The following is a 26,460-nucleotide window of genomic DNA, read 5'->3' as shown; positions in this document are numbered from 1 at the left end:
GAAAATATGAGATGCAGGACATTCTTTAGTGACAAAAAAGCACCAGTAAAGCTTTTTAATGACTATATTGGTTCCTTGGAAAAAAATTACATATAACAGATAATGAGTGCGTAGGTGGCTTTTTCTAGGCAAGTCTGTTAGTGGCAGACTCAGTTTGACCTTGAAGTCAACCCCTGCAAGATACTTGAAATGGACAACTCCACCTCCAGTCGAATGGAGGTAGCGAGTGGCTCTAGGTTTTCCCAGCAGGCTTCAGGGGGTGGCACCTGTAATATGCCACGAAACAACTGGGCCAGCAGAGTGCAAGAGAGCAGCTTTTAATTGGTTCAGGCACCAACTTTGGGTGACGACTTCTGGGTGCTGTTGATCTTGTCGCCCAGACTTAGTGCCATACCCTGTAGGGAGAAAGAGTAATTTTTCTAACTTTTTTCTTTAACAATGGCTCTTAGGCACCCATTGGCCTCTTAAACTCCTAGGCAGGCATTTAAGATGCCACATTTTTTTTTAACACCAGACAAGGTATCAGTTCAATAAGTGTACGACATTGGCATAGTCAATAGGGGAGTCGGGGGTTCCCCAAATTTTTTCACTTCTTATGTGTACATATGCATGCATACATACAGACACATGCATAAACATGCATAAAGGGGAGTAGGACCTACGTAGCTTGCTTAAAGGTTGCTTAAAGCACTAGGCCTTAGGCACAAGCAGCTCAAAGACAGCAAGCTGTGCTCTGTACTGCCCGACACAGCATTTTATGACAGTACAACACTTATTGTGGCTACAGCATAGTACTCACACACTATGATGCTAAAACGTGAAGCATAATGAATGCTCAAGGGCAGAAGCACCTTTTAATACGTCAATAACTAAGTTACAGCATTTAACACAAAAATGGAGAGGGTTATTGTTTTAACAGAATACCAACGTATTCCGAGAGAAAGAAAACGGCATACCTGGCTCTTTGCACGGATGCGGATGTGTCCCACAACAGGTGCATCCGGAGTGTTTGGGTTCTTTTCGATGCTCACATTAGCCAGAGCATCCTCACCAAATATGGACCGCGCGTACAGGTTGGCTGCCATGAAGCCGCACTCTCCCGACAGTGCCTGCGCATACATGGTAGTGAACAAAATGATGCGGCTTTCTGTGAAAGAATCATCACCAATGTTTCCAAGCTGCTAATTGCCGCTTCAGTGCACAGCTCGTAGGCACCCGTTCCTGCACTGAGAGTCGGCGTGCCTCGTCCATCGTAACTGAGACAACGAACACAGTGAAAGATGAAAGCGAATGCGGAGAGGATGTTGAGAGGGTGAGGAGGAAACCACAGTGCCGCATGAGATCATGAGATGGCGCCATAGTATTTACAACCTGCATCATTGAAGCAGAGGTGTTCGTGCCACCGAGAACGAAGCTTATCGCCGCCACCACCGCAATAGAACCCGCGAAATGAAAACAAACTTACAGCAGCGATAAAATTAAATTTTTATTAGGGAGTATTACAATCATCGCTAATTTTTTTCAACAGTGTCAAACGGGAAGTGCGTTCTTGCTTCCAGGGTAAAATATGGCTTATTGGCAGCTACAATTTAATTTCATGGTGCTCACATACCATAGGTCACACCGGCAGTAGCACATGGAGCCCTTTGCTGGGGTGGTGTCTCCAGTTATTATTAAACATTCCTTTACTAGCGCATGATTGTTCTCATACATACTGGCAATAAATCCTTTGAATGCACAAGTTGAGCATACGATGAGTCACCTAAACGGTGTGATGAACACGGTAGGGAGTGCTCAAGACGCTGCTCGCTGAGGCTAGTGGTATAACATATCACAACACAAGCAATTAAGCAAAAAGGAATATGAAGGCCAACTGTGACAAAATGTCAGTTTAGCAAAGTGTTGACAAAGTTAACCACTGAACCAAGAGAGAATGAAGCACACGTTCACATTTTTTTAGCATCATGGCTATTTTCAAATACTTCTTGATAGAAAATCCAGCTTCCCAACAATTAAAGGGTACACAAATGTGGAATACAAGCTCATAGAGCCATGTTGGGTAATTAGTTAATGAGCCATAATAGGTAACTCGATACGCGCTAAATTTCCAAAATGCCAGAATTGCAATTAGCATCGCCAATAAAGACCAAGTGACGGGAACAAAAAAAATGCAGTTTGAAATTATGTGGAAGTTTTGGATGCTCGAGCTCCAGGTACCCACCTTTTCTGGCGTCAGGCACTTCATGTTTGTCGAGCGGATCAGGTGCTGCAGGTAGGCAGGCAGGTCACACAGCGATGTGTTCACAGACACCTGTCAGTGTAGATTCACACAGTGTGATCTCGTGCAGACGCCCGAAACGAGGAAAGATAGCACAACCCAATTTCGAATAGGCATGACACCCCCAATGACACAGTTGTCAAAATAGCCACTTCACATTGCTGTTTACCACCCACTAAATGAGATGAAGTTACTTGCACGAGTTTCATAAACACAGGCCAGAATATAATTTGCACAGTTTGAAGCAATGCAAAGGCTTCTTTTTAGAGCTGTGCGAATAGCAAAATTTTGGGTGCGAAGCGAATTCGAATAATAAAGATTGAGTGCGAATCGAATCGAATAATTTTCGAATAATTTTCAAATATTTCTCAAACATTTTTCGAATAATTCGAAGTGAAATTACAGAAAAAGTTGCAGAGAATCCTTAAGTATGTTCTTGTGAGATAGCAACATGAAAGTGTTTCTTTTCGCTAGGTTGATGAAGCACTGATGGGGTCATATTTCATAGTTGTCTTTCTTATCAAGAATGAGGCAATGTAGAGGCCGAATTGTATTTATGTACATGATTTGGTGCAACCAAAGTGTTGCCGACAACACTTTACACGTGATAGACAGACATGCCATTTCCTCAGCCTCTCCTCCTCTTTCAAGTTCTGTGGAAGCCCAACTGATGTGGCAGACAGAATGTGCTCATTTCAAGTCTGGAGTTCCAAATCTGCCTTGTAGACATCGATATATAAGAACATCTAAAATTTTGGAAGCTAAAAAGCTTCGGCGTCCGATTTTTTGGACTTCCTGCCTAAATTTCAGGTCCAAAACAGCATTAATTGAGCCCCCAACTCTGCCACATCTTTCATCTCCATATTGGAACCAGCGTTTTCTTGAGTTAATACATTTGCGACCGTAGCGGAGCTTGAAAGGCAGCTTTGCCGCAATACGGGGGTGTGATGAGGTGAAGCATATTGAAAATTTAGGGACTACTTCCAAACGGACGTTGACTGTCTCTTGGTTAAAGGGACACTAAAGGCAACTAACAATTTATGTCAGAGTGAAAGCCCAATGTATGACAACTTCTGAAACGGCAATATTATCAGCAGCAGTGCCCTACTTACCGAGAAATTAAGCTAAATGTATCACATGATGAGCGCCACGAGTGGGACATTTTCGAAGTGATCCCGATGACGTATGTTAGTCGGCCTACAATAAATCACTAGTAATCAAACTAGCAGCAGTAAAAAAAGAACATTCCGAGCATCAAAAGACGTAATAAAATGCTGTTTGTTCGTTTCCGCTTGATTCATGGAAAACAAAACCTCCGTGGCGTTGCCATGGGGAACGGCGCGCGTGGTTCAAAGGTTCCGTTTTCGCCGAACTGCGCCTCGCCCGTCTCAGTGGTAGTTTCGGGATCGCGTACTGCCGTGCGTGTTTTGCGCGCTCGTGAATGTCGCTCTGACAGAAAGTTCGACAAAATGCCACATGCGTGTGATATTGCCGGATGCCCGAATGGTGCACAACGCCAGTGCTGCAGCAAGGAAACCGGTGTGTCTTTTCACTGGGTGCCGCGGAATGAACCCTTACGTTCGAAGTGGCTTAGTGTCATGCCATTGCGCCAGTGTGCTGAACAGTCAAAACCTCTGCGTGTGTGCTCGCTGCCCTTTCGTACTGAGGATTACGAGACCAACCGCAACTTGGTGAAGGCTTTGAATGTGCCCATCCGAGCAAGTCTTTGCCGCAGCGCCGTTGTTGCTACTGTGGGTCCCGCTACTTCCGCTCGGCTGCTACTAGTGCCGGCGGCCGCGCAGTAAAAGCGGGCAACGTTGGGCACGACAGCAGTGACGTATGAAAGTCGTATTTTCAGGCGGGAGATTTGAAGCGCGCTAACGCGATGCGGACCACTAAAAACCTGATTTTATTTCAAAATAAGCACTTCCTTGGCACAAAAGCAGCACTACGAGGTTTCTGGACCGCTATTTCAACAATCAACGTCGACTTAATATTTGCCTTTAGTGTCCCTTTAACTTCGACCGTAACGGAGCTTCAAAGGCAGCTTTGCCGCAATACGGGGGTGTGAGGAGGTGAAGCATATTGAAAAATCTAGGGACCACTTCCAATCGGACGTTGACTGTCTCTTACCCAAGTTCGACCGTAACGGAGCTTGAAAGGTAGCTTTGCCGATTACCGGGGTGTAATGAGGTGAAGCATATTGAAAATCTAGGAACCACCTCCAAACGGACGTTGACTGTCTCATGGCTAAGTTCGACCGTAACGGTGCTTGAAAGGCAGCTTTGCCGCAATACGAGAGTGTAATAAGGTGAAACATTAAAAATCCGAAGGGGTCACTTTCAACCGGACGTTGACTGCATTTGTCTTTGAGAAGTTCGAATAGTTCGAATAGCAAAATTTCAGTGCGAATCGAATCGAATAGCAAACACTAGTCGAAAAATATTCGAAATTTCGAATATTCACACACCCCTACTTCTTTTAACTCTTTCCGTACTGTGGGGAAATAGGCGTTTTTTGTAGGTAACACTATAGATCTCTTTTGCTGAACCAACTATAGCACCTAATGTTTTATGCAACACATTAATGAAAAGCAGAGTGAATGTACTTTTTAAGCATTTACGTTTCATTAATGAGATGTTAGACACAATATTAATGAGAACTAACAGAATTGTACTTTCCTTGGCATTATTGTCTGTTAGTTCTCATTAATACTGTGTCTAACAAAGAAAAACGAGCCCTTAAAAGTAATCTTTCCTTCATTAACGAGATGTATGTATGAGAGCGATATGATTTGCCCGATTCAAGATAACAGGACAAGATAGAACATACTTTGTAAAGACTTTTGTTTTCTGCTTGGTTTTCTTGTCGCACTTGCATTTCTTAGTTTCTATAAGTTTCCATCCTGGCAGGCTGCTGCTCGAACACGAACTGAGACGGCTCGAAACAGAAAGCGAAGCTGACCGATGTGCCGGGCTGGTTTGCATCTTCGTTGCTCCCAGGGTCAAAGTCCGACCAAAAAGCAGCATCCTCAGACTCGCTGCTGCTCGTTAAATCGATAAAATACAGCCACAAACATGCCGGAATGCCGACATCTGTGACCTTATGACGCGCGCCCGCGCTGCATCCGGCGACGGCCATCTTTCGCTTTCCACTTGGACGGTTGCGCCACTTTGGAGCGCATTCAAAAATCAAGGCCAAGTGGGGAAAAAAAGAAACTACACAAAAAAGAAAACTATTGATGATCTTCACGGCGGATGGTGCAGTGTGTCCATGAACGGCACAAAATGTCTCGAAAGCGGCAATTCAAACCATCGATAGTAGGCTATCGATGCCCTATGGGTGCAGTATGGAAAGAGTTAAAGAGGAAGTTGCCAATAGCAATATCGTACCTACCAGGGGCATAGCCATGAGGTTGTTTCGATGCCAGAACACCCCCCCCCCCAAATTTCCTGAACGCTGAATACCCCCTTGTCCCCCTCCTTTCCACTCGTATTTTTAAGCTGATATTACAGTGAACACTATAACTAATCCTTCAGCTTTATTACAGCAAAAATATGACTAAGGTGGGCGCAGGCTCTCTTCGTTTTTCGTTTTTTTTTTACCGGTGGCGTATAACACTCGCCAAAAGATATTTCTTGCTATGCCACTGATATCTAACCCTAAAAAGCATCGATTTCAAGGTTCAGCTGCACAACTGAGCCAATTTCTGTACTATTTAGTAAGCCAGTACTGGTGACATGTGCAGAGTCAACAGCACCTTTCATAACTTTTTCTTTTGTTACATCATCATCTCAGCATTTAAACACTCACCTTGTTTTCCCACTCGAATTCGGCCCACATCTGGCGGAACTCGGCGTCTGTACACGAGGCGGGCACGATGTAGTCCATGATGTCGATATGAATGTCATTCAGGACCACAACATTGCGGTCGCTTGTCGACCCACTCACATCGTACACTGCACATGGCAAAGAACAAAGGCTTAACTGCTACTGCTATTAACATCACACGCATATGCTTCCCCACTTTTACATTGAGGAATCCATGCTGGCCTCATCTATCAGCACTTCGGTATTGCCACATGTACGGCAATGTGATAAAGCCCAGAATAGTCAGTAAAGGTATGTACTACCGTATTTACTCGATTCTACCGCGCCCTCGATTGTAACGCGCACCTGTTTTCCGCGACCCAAAAAAAAAAAAAAAGTACAACATCGATTCTAACGCGCACCCATTTTTCGTGAGAGAAATGAACAAAAGAAGTCCGTAGCAGTCCACCTTCGCACATTCAGAAGAACAAGTATTTGGGTTTTAAAGAACTAAAGTTTCAAAAAAAAAAAAAAAAACAAAGTCAAATGGCGGGCCTTGCCGCTGAAACTGTCACCACTACGACGGCGATATGAGTCGCGTAATAGATCAGTCTTCGTCGCTGTCGGACAACTTCTTGTCGCTGTCAACGCTCTTCAATTTCGGCAAACCGGCCCTGCTTTTGTCTACAGAAACTTTTTCGTGAAGCTTTGCTGTAAAACAATCTTCTGCTTCTGTTTGCGCCAGTCTCGCACGCTCGTTTCGGCTACTCCGAACGACCGCGATTCGGCCCGATTTCCGTTCGTCTCTGCCCATGTAATAACTCTTCTTTTAAATGCAACATCGTGGTGCACTCGTCGAGTATTTAGAGTGGGCACTTCCATGCTGCCGATGCGAATGCAGAACGGGATGACAAACTCCTCAGCACACGTACGAACTGAAACAATGACAGAAATGGCCGAGGCGCGTAGGAGGCGGCCATTTTGAAATGCCGATGGCAATACGATAACAGAGTTTTTTTCTTTTCCGGTACTCGATTCTAACGCACATGCGATTTTTCGTCGACTCTTTTTGCCGAGAAAAAGGTGCACGTTAGATTCGAGTAAATACGGTATTTCAGACATCTATGCATAAAGGAGGGTACACTTAATCCTTTGAGGGTCAAAGACGTACATGTACGTCATTTGATAACAGCCACAAAACAGTACAGTACTCACGACATCACATTTTTTAGTATAACCAGTGGTACGCACAATTGCTCGAGATAACCACCAGCAGCCAATAACCAGCAGCAGCCAATGTCTGCTTTCAGAGCTGTCCTAATTCCCAATAAAACCAGGGGTAGCGCCTCTACCCAACTGTGACTTGAAGCTGTGGTCAGGCTAGTCTTCAGCTGGCAATGGAACCCTTCCACCTTACCATTGCTGATGGGATGGTAGGCCGTTGTTCTGCACATGGTTCCTAGGAGCTGCGTGATGTTCCCGAATAGGGCCGACTTGAACTGCATTCTGCGATTCATTGTCACTGTTGATGGGACTCCGAATTGTGCTACCCAGTAGCAGATGAAAGCGCGGGCAACAGTATCGGCAGTCATATCTGGGATGGGGACGGCTTCCCGCCACCGTGTGAAGCAGTCGACGCAAGTTAGTAAGTAGTTTTGCCCTTGGCAACAAGGCAATGGTCCCACAAGGTCCAAATGCACATGGGAAAATCGAGTGTCCGGCTCGGGGAAAGATCCTCAGGGGGTCACAGTATGGTGCTGCACTTTTTAGCGCTGATATGATAGGCACTCCCATGTCCAACATCGGACATCTCGGTTTATTCAGGGCCACACGAACCTGGCTGTGCACAGCCGTTAAGTGGCTCGAATCACCGGATGCGAGAAGCCGTGCAGCAGTTCATAAATCTTGCGGCGAATTTCAGAGGCACAAACGGTCTGGCCCTACCCGTGGACATGTCATCCTGTCGGTCCAGCCACCCGTTGCAGCCACCCATTGCGCTGGTTGTGGACTTAAGTAGGTGTTTCAACTCCCTGTCGCTGCATTGAGCCATCGTTAGTGCAGTAAAGTCAACGCTGATTGGTAGGCTGATGGCGTTGACTGGCCTGTGCGAAAGAGCATTTGCCGCGCTCCATTGTCTTTCCCGCTGACATGTCTTATATCCGTCATGAATTCTGCGATGTACGACATTTGGCAGAGCTCTCATGCCACGTGTGCACTCGTATCTAAGCTAATAATAATATAATATCTGGGGTTTAACGTCCCAAAACCACGATATGATTATGAGAGACGCCGTAGTGGAGGGCTCCGGAAATTTCGACCACCTGGGGTTCTTTAACGTGCACCTAAATCTAAGTACACGGGCCTCAAACATTTTCGCCTCCATCGAAAATGCAGCCACGGCGGCCGGGATTCGATCCCGCGACCTTCGGGTCAGCAGTCGAGCGCCATAACCACTAGACCACCGTGGCGGGGCCTCGTATCTGAGCTGATCGCTCGCAATGCGTAACACAGCGGCTTGTGATACGCGAGTATAAAACATTCTCGCCCTTCTACATAGTTGCGGAAATGTCATATAGCAGCACATATGGCCAGGAGCTCCCTACCAAATGTGCCGTACCGTCGTTCGGCCGGGCTCAATTTTCTGGAGAAGGAAATCGGTCACCACCTTCTGCTCGACTTCTACTGCAATATGGCGGCGATAGCTGCGTCGGAGGCGTCCACCATTACGCATTGTGGAACACCGCGCTGCGGGTATGCGAGCAAAGCAGCATTTGTGAGAGCCTCCTTAACAGGAACGCTTCTACGGCTTGGTCATTCCACTGAATGACGCTTCCATTAGTTCCTGACACTGCTCGTAGGCTGTGCAAAGGGTGAAGGATGTGGACACTCTTCGGAATGAACCTACGGTATAAGTTTATGAGTCCCAGGAACTCTTAGAGCTGGCGGATGGTTTTTGGCTGTGTAAACCGTCGTACTGCTGTCCCGATGTGGTTGTACTCCCGTGCTTGAAATGCTGTGTCCCAAAAATGGTAGCGACGGAACCCCAAACACACACTTGGACGTATTGATAACGATGCTGTGCTCTGCCAGTCACTGTAGCACGCAGCGCACGGAAGCGCCATTTCGCAGCAGTACAGGAGCATTGATTTCGGGACTAATGTTTTAGGAAAACCACACGCTCAGCCACATGAAAAATGTTGGATTTGTAGGAAGGACTGACCTATGTTCCCAAAGATGATGCCATTCTCGGTTGAGGCCACCTTGACGGTGGCGCGGATGTTGCAGAAGTCGTGGGGTGCCAGAACGACGGGTGTCGGCTTCTCGACGAGGCGCAGGTCACCCAGGGTGGCCAGCTCCAGGGTGCAGCTCTGCAGGGTGTCGGCCGTCTGGTTGACCACGAGCACGTCGAGCGCGATGTCGTACTGGTTGACGTGCACGTACGCCTCGGCGTACACCGGGTCCGAGAAGCCCGTCAGCTGAGTCACCTTGGACAGCTTGGAGGCCGAGAGCAGGTCTTCGTTGCGGCTGCTAGCCACAGCCGCGTGCAGGCTGACCTCAAACATGTTCTGCAGAAGATGAAAATGGCCGATGACAAATTCATAATAAAGGAGGTAAGGCGTGAAAACATGGACACTAGAGAAGAGAACAATGCAACACAAACACAGACTACAAAATGAAAGGGCACACTGCGGCAGAAAAGAAAGACAAGCACTTATCTCCGTGTGCGCAGGTATGGTAGTGCCACCTGTCAATCCGGCACGTGTAGGGGTCTACACGAGAGACAACTGTTCAGGAGTTTCCTTTTTTCTTTATGCATGTTAATCAAAGGTTGGCTCATGCACAGTACCTGCTTGGAATCTCTTGCACAGGCACTAAACTCGATCAGGGTAGCCTGCAGCAACCAGGCGTTTTACTTGTTGCCCTAGCACCTCTGACATTTTATGCAGGGGTGCGCGGATACCGAATAGGCAGTAAGTCTCGGAATCGAATACCGAATCGAATATCGCATAACAAATTTGTAGCGTCATCATCATCGCTATTCATCATCATCGTCATTTTCCAACCACCGCGCCGCGTCTCTCGCGCAGCTCATGCCAAGTGCTCGAGGCGCGAGCAGTTTAGAACGAGCTCACGCTCCTGGAGGCTGGACGCCGGCAGCCGCTGCCGCTCTGCTTTTACTAGGGCCCTCGAATAAAGTGGCGAGACTTCGGCACGGCCACGTCGGCCGCCTTCACGTCTCTCTCTCTCTCTCGCTACAATTGGTGACCCGAAGAAAACGCCCTTGCCGAGCGGCCCCCTGCCATGCTTCCGCGACTCTGCCCGCCAGTGAAGCCATTCCACCCGGCTTACCCCCGAGCGTGGTTTATGCAGCTCGATGCCATTCTCGCACTGAATGGCATCACGGCACAGCCGATGATGCACGCCGTCCTGCTCCAAGCGCTGCCGGTTGAGCTACACCATCTTGCTGCCGCAACGACATCCAGCCCGCGGGCCTACGACGACCTCTGCGCTGCGGTGCTGGCCCGCTACGGTGAGACGTACCGCCCGCTAACGGGGACCCGTGAGTTCCGGGTTTCCCCTCCGTCAACGCGAGCGGTACCACCCGGCCCGCAGCCCTCCCATGACCACGACCTACCTTCCCCGGCTACGACTCCTCCGACTCCTCCGACCTCACGTCAGGCCACCAGCGCATCGATTCCTGCGCCCGACCACCCGCCCGACGAGGTACAGGAAGTGCCTGCTGCCATCGGCCACTCCACTGAGAGTTCTGTCTTTTCGACAGCCTCGGCCCATGGTCCTTCAGACGTGCCGGCCATCTGCACATCTTCCCCGACCTCCATGGCCCATGACACTTCTGCCACGTCAGGCTCCACGACGGCTATCTCGCCGCACGCCCTGGAGCCTGCCATACACAGGGACATCGTCACGCCCGCTATACGACCCCCATTTGCGGAGGCATCGCCAGCGACGATGTCCGACGAACCCGTTTTTCCATCGACCTCGACACTGTGCGAATCTTGCCAGCAGCGACCAGCCTCGCCCTCGCAGTCTCTCGCAGCCGAAGTTCCAGCCCCTAACCACCGATGGCCGAACGTCCGAGACGCTGCGACTATGACTGATGCGCCTGAGGACGACGTGCCTGGTCAGCATACGCCAGAGCTGACCGCATATGCCACGCCAGCCACAGAAGCAGACATCCAGCATGCCGACCTGCGCACCAGCCCTTGTGAGACAACCACCGTAAGGGCTTCCGCAAGCACAGGTTCGCCGTCCGAATCTGCAGCAGAGACCACGCCTGCTCAGCTTCACCACAGCTTTCCTGCGGAGCCCTTGACGCAGGACACCATCCACCCGACAAGTGACCGCTACGCAGGCGCACTGGTCGCAACGGCAACGACGCCCAACCGCCACACGTCTACCGCACGCGACTTTACGTCGACGAAGCCACCGCGCTCGACGCCAAACACAGCAGAAGCTTCACACCCGCCCTTCAACGCTACCACGCGGTGCAGCCATCTCCCTTAAGGGTACCTATGCGTTGCGGAGACATCCCTTCGTGCGTCGTCATGTGACCGATACGCACTTGCGTCGACGCGCCTCCCGTCATATGACCCAGTGGTCAACGCTGCGCCGACGACTGCGACGACATCTGCACCCGCCCTCAACTGCATCTGCGGGCACCTCTCTCAGCCGCGCTCACTCGCGACAACCGGTGCGCTACCGAAAAGCCCCATCAAGTCGCCGTGGGACCCACCTGGGTACGACCACAGCGTACTTTCGCCCGGTTCTTCGTCCGCTGCGCTTCTCCCAGAGCCGCCCGCCAGAGACTTACCGGTTCCCGAAGGTTCTTGCACGTTCACGACCTGGATTTCTCACGGACCCTCTTGTCTCGCGATAGCGAAATTCTTGTATATACGCTCCCATCGTTTTTTTTTTTCATTTCGGCTTCATTTCTGCGGGGGGGGAGTAATCTGTAGCGTCATCATCATCGCTATTCATCATCATCGTCATTTTCCAACCACCGCGCCGCGTCTCTCGCGCAGCTCATGCCAAGTGCTCGAGGCGCGAGCAGTTTAGAACGAGCTCACGCTCCTGGGGGCTGGACGCCGGCAGCCGCTCCCGCTCTGCTTGTACTAGGGCCTTCGAATAAAGTGGCGAGACTTCGGCACGGCCACGTCGGCCGCCTTGACGTCTACCTCTCTCGCTACAAATTTATTTAAAAGAAGTTCGAATGTTTACAAATTCTCATGCAAAAAAAGCAGCTGTAGTACGTGATCTGGGGTCAACTTCTCCCTCTGGGCTGTAACAATGTTGCCAGCCATTGAATACAGCTTTTCACTTGGTACACTCGTTGCTGGAATGCCCATGTATTTCATGGTCATCTTGCACAACCCCAAGAAATGTTGCTTGCCTCTTTTTTTTTCCAGAATGCTAGAGGGTCTTGGTCCTTACTGCACGTGGGCTCCCGAAGGTACTGCTTAAACACCTCAATGTTGGCTGCTTCAGTGGTGTGTCTTCTTTCTGACGACGCTGCCCAGACACTCAGTGCTGTCCCAGACACTGCTGACGCGCTCTTTGTGAGCTGCAGATGTTGACGCTTCAGCACAGTCACTTGATGCTTCTCCTGGAGAGCTCTGCAACTCAGTTCTTGCAAGCTCCAAGAGCCTTGTTTCCTGGAATGTTTCAGCACAGAAGAGGTTCTTCAACCTTCGGTCACAGGTGGTTGCCAACACATACTCTTTTGCTCGTCCTGCCCTGGAAACCTTGTCCTCATGCTTTTCAGCAAGTTTCTTGGAAACTCTGAGGTGTCATCGTCGGCTGCAATGCAGTTTTTCAGGATCATTTGTGTTCCATACAAAAAATGGCAGGACTGACAACAAAGTTGCATACTTGTGACCACTAAGATCTTTGGTCGCTGATGCGATTAGCTGAAGAGCTTTGAAGAGCCCAGCCACAGCTTTCCACTCCTGTGATGTCAGGTTGGGCACAGTTGTCTCAGAGGTGGCCAGCTCAAAACAGACGGCTTCCTTCAGCTGCACAAGACGCGAGAGCATATCATGCTCACTATTCCACCTTCTTTCCACATCTTCAATAAGTTCCAAAACTGAGAGCTCCATTTGTCACTGGCAATCCTGCAGTCTTGCTGCAACTTGGATTTTCAGATTTTCAACATGCTTCACCTCATTACACTCTCGTATTGCGGCAAAGCTACCTTTCAAGCTCCGCTACGGTCGCAAATGTATTAACTCAAGAAAACACTGGTTCCACCATGGAGATGAAAGATGTGGAAGAGATGGGGGCTCAATTAATGCTGTTTTGGAGCTGAAATTTGGGCAGGAAGTCCGAAAAATCGGAAGCCGAAGCTTTTTAGCACACAACATTTCAAATGTCCTTATATATCAACATCTACGAGGCAGATTTGGAACTCCGGACTTGAAGGGAGCACACCCTTGTCCGCCACATCAGTTGGGCTTCCACAGAAGTTGAAAGAGGAGGAGAGGAGGAAATAGGCCTCCCAAGCTCGGCCAGGGGGCGCTGCGTCGCACACGTTTCGCCGCCTTTCTTGCGAAAACCGGTCGCTCCTGTCCCCACACCAACCTTTTGACTGCGCTGTCTCCGCACGTTCAGGCACCCTGCACGCGCTGTTCTCTGCTCGCCGTGCACGTGCAGCTTCACGTGTCGCTTGCTCTGAAGGTTTAGAAAGATCCCAGAGATGGAAAAAAACGTTTTAACGGTGGGAATCTTACCAGAGGAGGACGGTTGATCGACCACCTTTTCGGGACCGAGCAGGTCGTCAAGGGCGATGCTGTTTGTGCGAGCGCTACGTGCGTGCAGATGCTGAACGGGCACATTTCTTTGACATGAGTAGGGAGGTGACTGCGCGAGTTCTGTAATTATGTTACCGGTAAAACGCACATTCGTTGCGGCAGTCATGTATACTCGGAGCTGTCAGCAACCATCCAGCACGCTTTCGCGTGCGTTTTCTATTGATAACTTTTCAATTGCTTGGATGCCAAGTTTGTCGTGCGGCTTTAAATTTATTATGAGCTCAGTGTGAAGAGCATAAATTTACATCTGCCCTGTTGAGTCACTGGCTGCATCGCAATGCGCAGTGTTCAGTTTCGTGGGAGTTTCACTTTTGCCGAGGTTTGCATCGAATGATAACAACGTCGGATCGCAAGTTTAATGTCGCCTTGGATTTTTTTAGAGCTCCCTTAGACAGCATAATGATATACGCAAACAAAAAATAAATAAATATTTCATGCCCACTTCGACGATGCATGTTTCTTGCAGAGGCGTGTTTACTTCGAATAATATCGACGCCTGATCATGCACCGTGTTCGCTTATTCGAATGTCGCTTTGGTTGTTTCGACAGCTCGCTTGGTCAGCATCATACTATACAGGGGCGTAGCCAAGGGGGGAGGGGTGGTTCAAACCCTCCCCGAAAATTTTCAATTTTGCTTGCGTATATGTACGCGCACACATACAAACGCACGCACAAAAATACATAAAGTATGGTTGGACCCCCCCCCCCCCCCGAAAAAATTTCTGGCTACGCCCCTGATACTATACAATACCCACTGGGATCGCGCATGTTTATGATTATGCCGAGATTTGTGCCCAATAATAAGCGCATCTGAATTCGCGAAGCCATCGAAAATTTAATTGCCACCTTGGTTCTTTTTTCAGCTCGTTTCCAAAGCGGCATGCAAGGCTTTTTATTAAGTGCCGAACGCATGACATTAATACGAGGCACGCCGTGGTGGATTAATTCGGATTAATTTCGGCCACCTGGGTTTCTTTAACGTGTACGTAAATCTAAGTACGCTGGTGTTAGTGCATTTCGCTCCCATCGAAATGCAGCTGCTGTATGCGTGAATCGAACCCATGACCACGATTTTAGCAGCGCAACACTTCAGCCTTCTAAGCAATCACGGCATGTCGCATGCAAGGCCAATATAAACGCTCAGTGCAAACATACAGCTTAATTCTGTTTACAGGGAGCCGCGACGGGAAATGTACCGCAATCAGCTGAATTAAACACTTAGTACTCACGGTACGTTATTTAAACTGTGGTGTAATAAACCCAAATGCTCCGCTGCTGTAACATTACAAATGGTTGACTCGGAAAGCCAGCGCGCAATCTCGAAACATACAGCGGCTGTCTATTTGTTGTAACTTCGGTTTACAAACGCACTTCCCTTTCAAATGAGCACGATCATCGCGTTTCTCCCCGTTAATAGTTCGTAATACTGTGTACGACAAAAACTGCTTCAAGGTGACAAGACCGCGAAAGCATCGCGGCGAACTGCCATAATCCACTCTTGACGCATCTGCTCCTCGGACTGCTTGCATTGCAAACTGTTGAACATGACAGGAAGTTTTCGGCTCTTCGACATTTTTAAACTTTTGTGACAGTTCACAATGCAGCAGGACTGCGTGCCTGCTTTCGAGTACGACGAAGGGACGGCACCCATAGCATGAAAAATGCGAGATAAAAGCCCCGGGGAGCACGTTCTCCGCGCGCGCGATGGGAAAACCAAGCAAGAGCGACTCGTCCCAGCTACCGGAGTTTTCCCCTCTCTCCGCTGGGGCGGCGGACGGCGCTGCGCAAACTTGAGCGTTGGAGGCCTATGGCATCTTTGCCTATCACATGCAAAGTGTTGTCGGCAACACTTTGGTTGCACCAAATCATGTACATAAATACAATTCGACCTCTACATTGCCTCATTCTTGATAAGACAACTATGAAACGCCACCCCGCCAGTGCTTCATCAACCTAGCGAAAAGAAACACTTTCATGTTGCTATCTCATAAGAATATGCTTAGGAATCCTCTCCAACTTTTTTTTCTGCAATTTCACTTTGAAGTATTCGAGAAACATTCTAGAAATATTCGAGAAATATTCGAAAAATATTCGATTCGATTCACACTCGCACTTCAATATTCGAATTCACTTCGCACCCAAAATTTTGCTATTCGCACAGCTCTATAAATAAGCCTTAAAACAAGACCTACCTCCGTGCCAGCCAGACTTCCTTTAGCAGCGAGCTGCCCAAAGCAGATTGGGTCGTCTGCATGGACTGTGATGCCCTTGGCTTGCTTGGCCTTTCGAGAGGATAACATCAAAAACACGTAAGTACTGAAATTTCAAGGCTATTTGCATAAAACCACTACTTTCTGCAGTTACTGACAACTAAGTAGTTGGAGCCCAAGATGGACCTGAAGTGTATAATGCTGAAGTGTATACAGCTGAACCCCTTTATAAGAGACATGCACCTGGGAGTAGTTCTTGGCCCTTATGTGCAGTGTCTCTTATAAGCAGGGTACCGCATTCTCATTTTCTGGTCAACCCTTACTTCGAAGTTGGGCACAGTGTGTCTCTTACAACCAGTTGTCTCTTACATCAGTGCCTCTTACAAAGGGGTTCAACAGTACATACTTATCGACTCTGCAGATGCCATGTAACTTTAGTAAAGAGAAGGTTTCACAAGATCCCTCCAAAAATGCACTGAATGGGCTGAACCGTGAATTTTTGTGAAGATAATTTCTTTTCTTCAATGTTGGTGTTTAGCACTTACGGTACAGTCCACCAGCATACAATGCCTCTTATTTTTTTCTGTGGCCAACAACAGTAGATGCTCAGTAAGCAGAAATCTCTTAAACAAATTTGCAGCTTAAATGGAACAACTGCTGTTAATACGATTGTTTTTGTACTTGAATTCAGCAGCCCTGTTCAGCTCTTCATAAATAGAACTCCTGTTAAGCGGAACATATTTCCCAGGTCCCTCCTTTAGGTTCAGTTTTTCATTAAACGCAGCGCAAAACAATACAGACAAAGTAAAGTGGCAACATGTATGTTGCCACTTTATTTTGTCTGTGTTATTTTTTGCGCTACGTTTAATAATGGTATGTTACCAACTCGCCCAGCAAGATGTCCTTCTGAAATATTGAGATAATTCGTAAAGCATTCGCAATGTCAAACAGAGAGACCAAGTTCATCAATTCACCTACCCCACCCCCCTCACCTTCTGCGTCTCGGCTTCTTCTTCGGCCTTGGCAGCCAGCATGGCCGACAGTGCCTGGCGACACTCGTGGCCAAACACGGATCGCAGAGTGGGCGAACGGTCCGAGAGCATCTTGAGGCAGAGGCAGATGCGGTCTGCATCGTCATCGTTGATCGCCTTCGCAGGTAGCCCCGAGCGGCCCAGGTGGAGCACCGAGGTCATCACCAGCATGCACTCGGCAACAAAGGCCTGCCCACAAGATTACATGAGGGTTGGGTCATCAAACATGAACGTTAGATGAATATTATGTAATCATTTCATGTCCCAGAACTTATAGGTCACAACAGAGGCCCCATTTCATGTCCTTTACAAGATTAGAAAAGAAACCTTCAATAGAACAGTGTATACACCACGCAGCAAAAGTTTTCGGGATGGCAAGTTTTCAAAAAAGCTATATTTCCACTTTAGAACATAGCCTGCAATCTGTTGTACTTGTGACCTGTACCTGCTAGATTAGAAGTCTTCTCAACAGAGAAGAAATCCATGTTTTTAGCGGAGCCCACATCCCGTAAAGCTTTGCCACCAGGTATATGTACACTCCTTATACATCCCTTTCTCCAGTGTAGTACTGGTTTTTCTAGACTGGTTAACATCCCTGCCTTTCCTCCCTCTCCTGTTCCTTTCTTCAGTTACACAAAAACACAATGAGTCAAATTTTCAGTGCTACTCGGAGTGCACAGAACAGCTTGTCTCAATGGCTTCCAACCTCTTGCCTCCTACCATCACTTCCCTTCCCAATCGGACAGACCTAAAATGTGATACAGACAAGTCAATGCAGCAACAATGTCCACGAGAGAAGCACAAGTTCTGTTCGCACTCACATTTTGTTTGCGTGGCTCCTTGACGAGAGAGAGGTAGCGGACGGCAAGTTTGGTCAGGTCAGAGGCCATGGCTGCCCCGACAAAGAAGTCGCCTTCCATGAGGTAGCCTCGCAGTGGGGGGCACGACGCTGCAAAGTTGGACAATAGAACTTTTATCGACTGCCTGGTTGACTAACATTGGCTTTAGCTCAGGACCAATACGAATTTGAACATTCGAATAATGTGGAATAATATAACTAATATGAGCAATATTTGTTGCATCAGAGAGAGAATGTTTCGGAAAACAAAAGAAGAAATTGCAGTACTAAGTTTACAAATATGTAACTCTGTACCAAAAACTGTTGTTTCAGTTCCGTGACCTGCATCTGTCAATCTAAAAATTCAGCAGATCCCACGCGTTGGGGGAATCGGTTTTATGTGAAGCAGTCAGCGAGTACTTCTATGTTGTATTTTATGGCTTTGAGCCAAACGTTAAGAGGCGGATCGACGTGTTTTGTTAAGTAGTAGCTGTGTGCACATCGTGGGCTTACCAGGCTTAGACAACAGTGGCGTTTAAAGGGTAACTTATGGTGCGACATAACGTCAGCCCTCACGTTAGAGTACATACGTCAGTATTATCGACACTAAGTGCACTTTATGGTGCAATCATGAGAATATCACAGGTAACTTTCGTTAATGTATTCTATCGGGGTCGAGCAATGCTTCTATATAGCTTGCTGAATCTTAGAAATGAAAATGTAACGTTTATTAGACCGCTATAAAAGCGGAGCCAACACTGGAATCACAGACGTTAATCTGATATGACGCCTGTATCTGAGTACATACGTAGCGTTTATTGCTTTCTTATAAAATTACATAGCCAGCACTACAACCACAATTGACGTTTCACCGACATTACGCTTGCATAGGCTCTTTTTCCAAACCAGTTTATAGACCTGGCGTGGCTCTGCGGTAGAATGCCTGATTGCCACGCAGAATACGTGGGTTCGATTCCAGCTGGGATCCAAATTTTTATTCTTTCCATTCGTCGGGTCAAAGCTGCCGATGTCGGTTTTTCTTAATGATCTCGCATTTCAATTACCAATGTCTGTTCTCACCGTTCCTGGGTAGATATAAGCTGTCAATCACCAGTGGCGCATACCCGTACACCGCGGCCCGCGGTAGACGGGTATGTGCCACACGTGGCTGGAGGAAAGGGTTTGACGACATACGCGACAGGATTTTAACATTATTCATGTCATGACCCGACAGTCATATTCGTCAAATCCTCTTACCCTCCCATGCAAATTTTGGTCTACACCAAGTTAAGGAGGCGATCATGAGAGCAGCCAAACGTAGGCGGCTAGATACGTAGATAGAAACGATCAAGGTGCCAAAGGTTCGCTAAAAAATGCTTCGCATTTAAAAATAGCATTGACAGCAGCATGTATGCATGCAGATATACGCTCCTTGACTCTCAGCGCAATAATCACAAGCACATACCTTTCGTCGCGGTAGAAGGCGCGGTGCTGAAGGCGCTCTGCGTCGCATAAGTGCCATCGGCTGTCACCAGACGCTGCGAACTAGCCGTGGTCGGCGGAGGCGCCTGGGACGTTTCCGTCGTGGAGGCATCGGGGGCCGACTTGCGCAGCTCTGACTCGACGAGCGGCAGCTCTCCCAGTGCCTGTCGCACCTCGTCAAGGCAGGCGCGGATGTCGTCGACGCTCATGCAGTACTCGCCCAGGAGCCAGAGTGCGCCACGGTGAATGCGCGACGACTTGATGGAGCTGAACACCTCAAGCAGCCTCGCCACGACGAGAGGACGCAGCTGCTCGAAGCGCTGCACGGCTTCGCGCACAAAGGCGAGCACGTCGGCCGCCGCCTGCTCGTTGTTGTCTGACAGGAACTCCATGAGCACGGGAATGACGGTGGGCGCAGCATCGGGGAAGCGGACACAGCAGGAATGCAAAGTCCGAACAAGGAGCTGCCGGTAACGACCGGTATCCTCGTGCTCGGCCGTGTTGTGCGTCTTGGCAACCTCCTTCCGAAGCACCAGCACCATCTCTTCAACGTTGCGTGACGAGACAAGGTCCAGGGCGAGGGCGAGCGTCTTCCGGCGGACTTCCAGGTCGGAGGCGGCGAGGACTCTGAGCACGTCCATGGCCAGCTCCTGAAGGATGCGCTCCTGCGTCTCTCGTAGTGCTATCAGCCGGTCCAGCACAATCAGCTTGACATTATTGTCACTCTCCTTGACAATCAGTTCGATGTAGCAGGTGGCTGCTGCCTGTAAAAGACACGTGCAATCAGCTCTCAGATTCTCTCAAAGGGACATCCTTCCAGTTGAAAGGTTCTAGGTTAACTCTGGCCACTTCTTACCATACACCTAAATGTTATCTACATTCTGGTCAAAAGAGAATCTGGTCAATGTGGACGGGAATTAAGTAGCTCTTGACAGCAAAACGCACCAAGGTTGGTTTGTGCACAGGAGAAGAATAAGGGCTCAATGTATTACATATATTTTGCACAACCTAAAAACCAGTGCCACCAACCATCTTTCATTGCCTTTCAAAGTGTTTTTTTGTCTTTTATATACTGGAAGGCCGGGGCGTAGCCAGAAATTTTTTTCGGGGGGTGGGGTTTCAACCATACTTTATGTATGTTTGTGCATACGTTTGTATGTCTATGTGTGTATATAAATATGCAAAATTGAAAACTTTCGGGGGAGGGGGGGCCTTCCCACCCCCGGCTACGCCACTGCGGGAAGGCCAATTTACACTACAAGTCTACTTATATTTGTTTTCAGTGTATCTTTATCAGGTTGGACCCATTAGGCTAGAAGGCAGAACGCTATATGTAAAGGTCAGCATAGTGCAAAGTACAAATGACAGGATGATGGTTAACTTCCAACTAAAGTGAAAGATTATATGTACAAATTATCAAACCGGATCTTGGCTATGGGAGACTGGCCTACCTTGATAGCAGTGGGTGCAGCCGACAGTGTGACAAGGGTTCCGGCAGCTTCGTACCGCACTGCAGGGCTGCTGGAGTTGAGAAGGTTGTAGATGCAGCGGATGAAGCGGGACCTCTCTGCAGGGTTGGCGTGACACACCTAGGCGTGAGATGCAAGTTTATTCAATGCGGGCATACATTATGTGCACGGTGTGGTGGAATAAGAGCTCAATAACAGCAGCTTAGCCTATCCCACGAAAAGCAGGAATCTCTGGTCAATGATCACAGTGAAGAATGCACATTCTTTATTTTGACTTCCATATAGAATTGCTGTCGGTCATCTTTGGAACAAGAGACTGGCAAAAACATGATGCCCACATTTCCCAGTTTGCATAGAACTTGGCTCACATCAACCAGAGTCTTTAGGTAAATTGATATACGAGCATTACGATGGCTGCCCCAGTAAAGTACAGTCAACTGCAATAGTTTGCAGTTCGCGACCACAGCCAGTAAAACAACACAACACCGTGTTTACAAGGGCAGACTTTTAGCCTTGCTGGCAAAGCACAGCAACAAATTTTGAACACTGGAACCAGTCAAGAATGAATAGGGACACAATGAGTGCGCCATGTTCTTTGTCCGTGTCTCTTTCCGGTGCTTATTTTGTCACAACAATTACTATATTGCTGGTACACATTAACCCAAGCTGAAAATCAAAATACCAGATTACAGACGCCTTCATGTCTTTTTTCAGTCTCTGCCACCTAAATTTTTATGTGTAGCTGTAGTCGGACACACACTTATTTAAGATTTTTGAACAACCTTCAGCACAATGCTGCACAGTGCCTTCATTCACAGAGCCCTTATGATCTCACCAGCATTCACAAAAGTACAAAAATTGCAAAACTTCCCATAACACCTTTTCAAAATTTGAATTGTTCCTAGCCAGAAGCATGAAATGATTATTATTATTAAAGCATTTTACTGATATGAAAGGGTTCCCTAGTAAAGGACTCCCATGATGTCTTCAGTGATGGCTCGTTCTCGCCCAATGGGAAGTCTGCTGATCACTGTGTTAGTTATGGAAAGTAAAACCCAACTTTCCTGCGCCCCACAACAAGATAAAAATTATGCAAACTTTAAGCTGCACTTTATGCAAAACCAAATAAGCATCATACCTAATCAGCACTCTTTTTTTTTTTCAGATGGGACTTGTTGTTTTGAGCACTTTTTATCAGGTGACTGGCAGCAATGCACTGAAGAAGAACTACAATAAACATGTCGCAAGTCAGTGAATAAACCCTTGCAGACTGATACCTAGAGTATGCTTGCAGTTCAATGCGGTGTAACAGCAGGGGGAACGCCCAAATTACCCCCCTGGCCATGCCACTGTGTTACAGAATTTTAATGAGAACTAACAGACAATAACAGACATGTTACAGAATTATTATTTATGAATTCCAGCTTTGACTTCCCCCAAATGTCAAGCCTGCCTCAACATCTATTGACCTAACTTCTATTCGACACTAAAACACCAGTGCACCACTTTGATTGTCTTGCCATACACATTAACAACTGTCATCTGGCTTGCTTGCATGGCCTTCCTTGAAAACAGTGCTTTCTACTTTCGTGCCAAGAATGCAATGTCATGTTGATAGATTATATGCCATTATAGCAGCAAAAGGCACAAAAGTGAGATGAAGATTGTTGTGTGGCAAAAAGATGCCCGAAAGGTTGCAGCTCTTTTTAGAGTGTTGAATATGCTTCATAATCATCATCCTGACTATGCCCACACTAGGGCAAAGACCTCTCCCATGTTCCTCCAAGTAACCTGGTCCTGTGCTTGCTGTAGACGTGTTATCCCCGCAAACTTCTTGTCTCATCTACTCTCTCCCTTCCCCTGGCGTACTTGCCTTCTCTTGGAATCCAGTCAGTTACTCTTAATGACTGGCAGTTGTCTTTGCCTCTCACAAAATGCCCATTTCTTCTTGATTTCGATTAGGATGTCCTTAACAAGCATTTGTTCCCTGACCCATCCTGCTCTCTTCTTGTCACTTAAGGGGGGACGTGGCAATGGGAATGGTAAACTTGGTCAAAATGTTCAATTTTTCAATTTATTTTTTTTCTGCAATCCTGAGACCATGTTTTAAGTCATGGTGAAATATTAGACCAAAATAAGCAGTAGAAGTTGAAAGAAAAATCATTTTACTAGTGTGCTGTCATCGAAAACTATGAGAAAATTGGGCTTTAGAAAATGCAAACCTGAAGTTTTCCCTTGGCACAGTGCCACCATATTGGCATCATCCTAAAGAGGACAGATGGAGCTCAAGATAACCGCAAAGCTGCATTTCTCCAATGAAAAATAAAACCAGCTTCCTTCCGAGTTCCATTTTTTTAGGTTTTAGATCCATTTTCTCAGCTTTCATTTTTTGAACAGTTGCTGTCAGTCATCCCTGTGCCATTTCACAACAAATAAAGATATAACCATTCTATTTCAGTGCTTAGATCCTGAGACATTGGTGAGTGCTGTAAAGCTGTCCATATTTGTCTGCACGTCATACAGATTTTTATAATTGGCTTTTTGTAAAAGTTGTTAGTAAGACAATATGTACAAGAAATTTCAAAAATTTCTGTGTCTGCTTATTTGAATATTAAAAAATAAACCAATAGCGTTATGGCACAGAACGGGCCCTTATGAATATCCTTAATTCATTAATTAATTTTGGGATGACAATGAGAGTCTATCAAGTGTTGTAACTCAAAAACTACAAGAGATAGCTCAAAAAAGATTTCAGTTATGATATCAGCACAACATATCACATCTGCATGCCAAATTTCATCACTTTATCTCGATAAATAACAAAGATAGTTTTCATTGCCACGTCCCCCCTTAATGTTACACCTATCATCCATGGCTCGCTGCATTGTTTTCAATTTGGGCTGAACCCTTTTCGTAAGCCTCCGGGTTTCTGCCCTGTAAGTAGGTACTGGCAAGATGAAGCTGTTATATACCTTCCTCTTGCAGAACGCTGGTGAATGGCCATTCATGACCTGAGAATACCTGCCGAATGCGTTCCACCCCCCTCTTATTTTTCTAGTTCCTTCAGTCTCATGGTTCAGATCTGGCGTCACTACCTGCCCTAAGTAGACATACTATTCCTTTATCACTTCCAGTGCTTCGCTATGTATCGCAAACCACTGTCTTTCAAGAACGTTGAACATTACTTTCAAGTTTTTTTTTATACTGATTTTTGAACTCACCATTCTGCTTTACCTACTGTCCTGTCTTTACATACTAAAGTTAAACCCTTTTCATAAGCCTTCAGGTTTCTGCCCCATAGGTAAGTACTGGTGAGGCAGCGTTACCTTGTAGATGAGCTCCACGATGACCAGTTGCAGGATGTCGCCGAAGGACTGTACTTGGTCGAGGCAGGAGTCCAGGTAGGCCAGAGCTCGCTCCTGGTCCACGTGCACAAGCATCATGAACGCATTACGCTTGCAGGACATGTCCTGCTCGGCTTCCAGGAAGTTGGCAACCAGTTCGGGCGCATCCGGGATGAGGAAGTCAAAGCTCTTGTAGATGGTGAACACGGCGAGGACCGCGTTGCGCCGCACGTACGAGTGTCGGTGTTCGAGGCAGGCGCGGATGGCCGGCATGAGTGGCTCGAGCAGCTCGGCCTCTCGCAGCTTGCACAGGAAACGCAACGTGGAGCCGCGGATGAACTCATTCGGGTGCTGAAGGTCCTTGCGGTAGGCGTCGCAAACCAGGATCATCTCCTGCAGCAGCTTGCCATCGGGACTCGTCTTGGGCACAATCTCCCAGAAGATAAGGAGCAGCTTCTTGAGGGTGTGGTCTTGCAGGGGCAACACAAAACGAATGATGGTCATCAGCAGAGACGGATATTTCTCGCCGTTCAGCATCAGCTGGATCGTCTTGCGCAGGGCCTCCGCCTTGGTCTTCATGTCGCCCTTCTCTGCGTGACACCACCGAAATTAAATCGCGGTATTTTGCGTGAACAAGTTTAATCTGCGCAAAGAAGACAACACATAAAAATGCAGAAACACGCTCACACACGAAGTGCAGTGTTTATTTAAGTTTCACCACCTTCGCTGCCAATGTGGTATCCCGGCCGTAAAGCCAACCAGCCACCATAACCCAATGAGACAATGATCCTTTATTTGACGACACCCAAATATATACCGACGTTCACAGAGTTTCCAGGCGGGTTACTGAAACCAAAGCTAACAACACATTTACAGAGTGTGTATGTTTTCTATGTTCTAACCTGTTGTCTTTTTCAAGCAGTTTAAACTTGTTTGCTGAATCTATGAACCAACTAGCCCAACAACATGCTATACTTTTTGACGGGCCAAAACCACGGCATAATTAAAACGCACGCCCGCAAAGAAACGCAACACGCACGCTGATTACTTTCTTAGTACCTCGAGTTCCTTAACGTGCACCAAAAATCTGAACAAACGGGCGTTTTTGCATTCAGACGCGATCGAAATGGGCCGCTGGGGCCGGGAATCGAACACACGCCTTCGTACGCACAGTGCAGCGGCATAGCCGCTAAGCAACCGCAAACCTCGCTTGGTTTGTACAGTCGCGCCCAATACGAGTTGCAACATGCTACCCGTGGTCAAAGCGGCGCCAACACTGAACCGTGACGGCGACATAGAAAACAATCAGTGACGTATTCAAGTACTGGTATTTCCGAAACCAATTTCAGGTTTGCCGGCTTGGGGCACTTTCAACCATGACCACCGCGTTGCAACTCGTATCGAGCGCCATTGCGCATCGTCAACTGCCGCCAATCAAGTGCCACATAGACATGTGTTACGAGCACAAAAGGCTGCGACACGAGCGCGGGTCAAGGAATGTTCCGCTGGGTGGTACCTATCAGGAACCTTAACTTTCGGCGTGAGCTGCGACTCTAACTGCGCTGCCATTCATCTCATGGGAAGCAAAAGAAGTTGTCACTGGTTAGGTTCATAGAGGTGTTTTTAACATGCACTGATTTCCCTGCATCTAAATGAACAGAATGAATGTGTCGTCTTACCCAGGTCATTTCGCAGCTGCATCTCGTTGGGAGGTTCCGAGTCTGTCGGTATGTTGAGCAGAGTGTAGCAGGGTTGGTCGGCGACCGCCATGGCTGTAAATGATTGAAACGGCAAGACGGTCGTGCATTCGCTACACCAAGCGCGACATGAAACACTGAGCTAGGAACAGCCTCTCTTTAAGGACGGAAAGAGTTAACTGTTACGCGAAACATGATTCGCAGGCCGAATCGAAACACACCGATGCACGCTCCGTAAAAGAACACACCGAAAGGGCTAAACGCCTAATTAGACACACTATCCATCTTGGAATCTTGGAGCTTCCCATTCTCAGCAATCAGTCCAACCGCTCTCCACTAATTCGGGAACATGCAGAGAAAAAGGTGAACTCACTCGAACGATTTTCGGTTCACAAACGATGAACTCTCGCAACGCCAACACGACACCGGCTTGACGATTGGCTACTGGCTACGGCTACGCCACGCTACGGTT

The 26,460-nt window shown here is 47.7% G+C and overlaps 1 protein-coding gene across 1 annotated transcript; it reads right to left on the bottom strand.

Moving 5' to 3' along the window:
• Nucleotides 1-307: 307 nt before the first annotated feature.
• On the bottom strand, nt 308-26,460 carry LOC119401317 (coatomer subunit beta). The gene is made up of 13 exons (XM_037668013.2): nt 26,362-26,460; nt 25,971-26,063; nt 24,274-24,881; nt 20,930-21,067; nt 19,462-20,242; nt 17,980-18,107; nt 17,120-17,347; nt 16,110-16,199; nt 9,309-9,654; nt 6,092-6,237; nt 2,222-2,311; nt 957-1,109; nt 308-395 (listed from the first exon to the last, which is right to left on the bottom strand). Exons 2-13 carry the CDS (start codon nt 26,059-26,061, stop codon nt 327-329), a joined length of 2,868 nt encoding a protein of 955 aa, XP_037523941.1. The 5' UTR covers nt 26,062-26,063; nt 26,362-26,460; the 3' UTR covers nt 308-326.

Source organism: Rhipicephalus sanguineus, chromosome 8 (assembly GCF_013339695.2).
Source record: "Rhipicephalus sanguineus isolate Rsan-2018 chromosome 8, BIME_Rsan_1.4, whole genome shotgun sequence".
In the NCBI taxonomy this organism is placed as follows: Eukaryota; Metazoa; Arthropoda; class Arachnida; order Ixodida; family Ixodidae; genus Rhipicephalus; species Rhipicephalus sanguineus.
The sequence above is the reverse complement of the archived record's forward strand: the minus strand, read 5'-3'. Positions and strand labels throughout refer to the sequence as shown.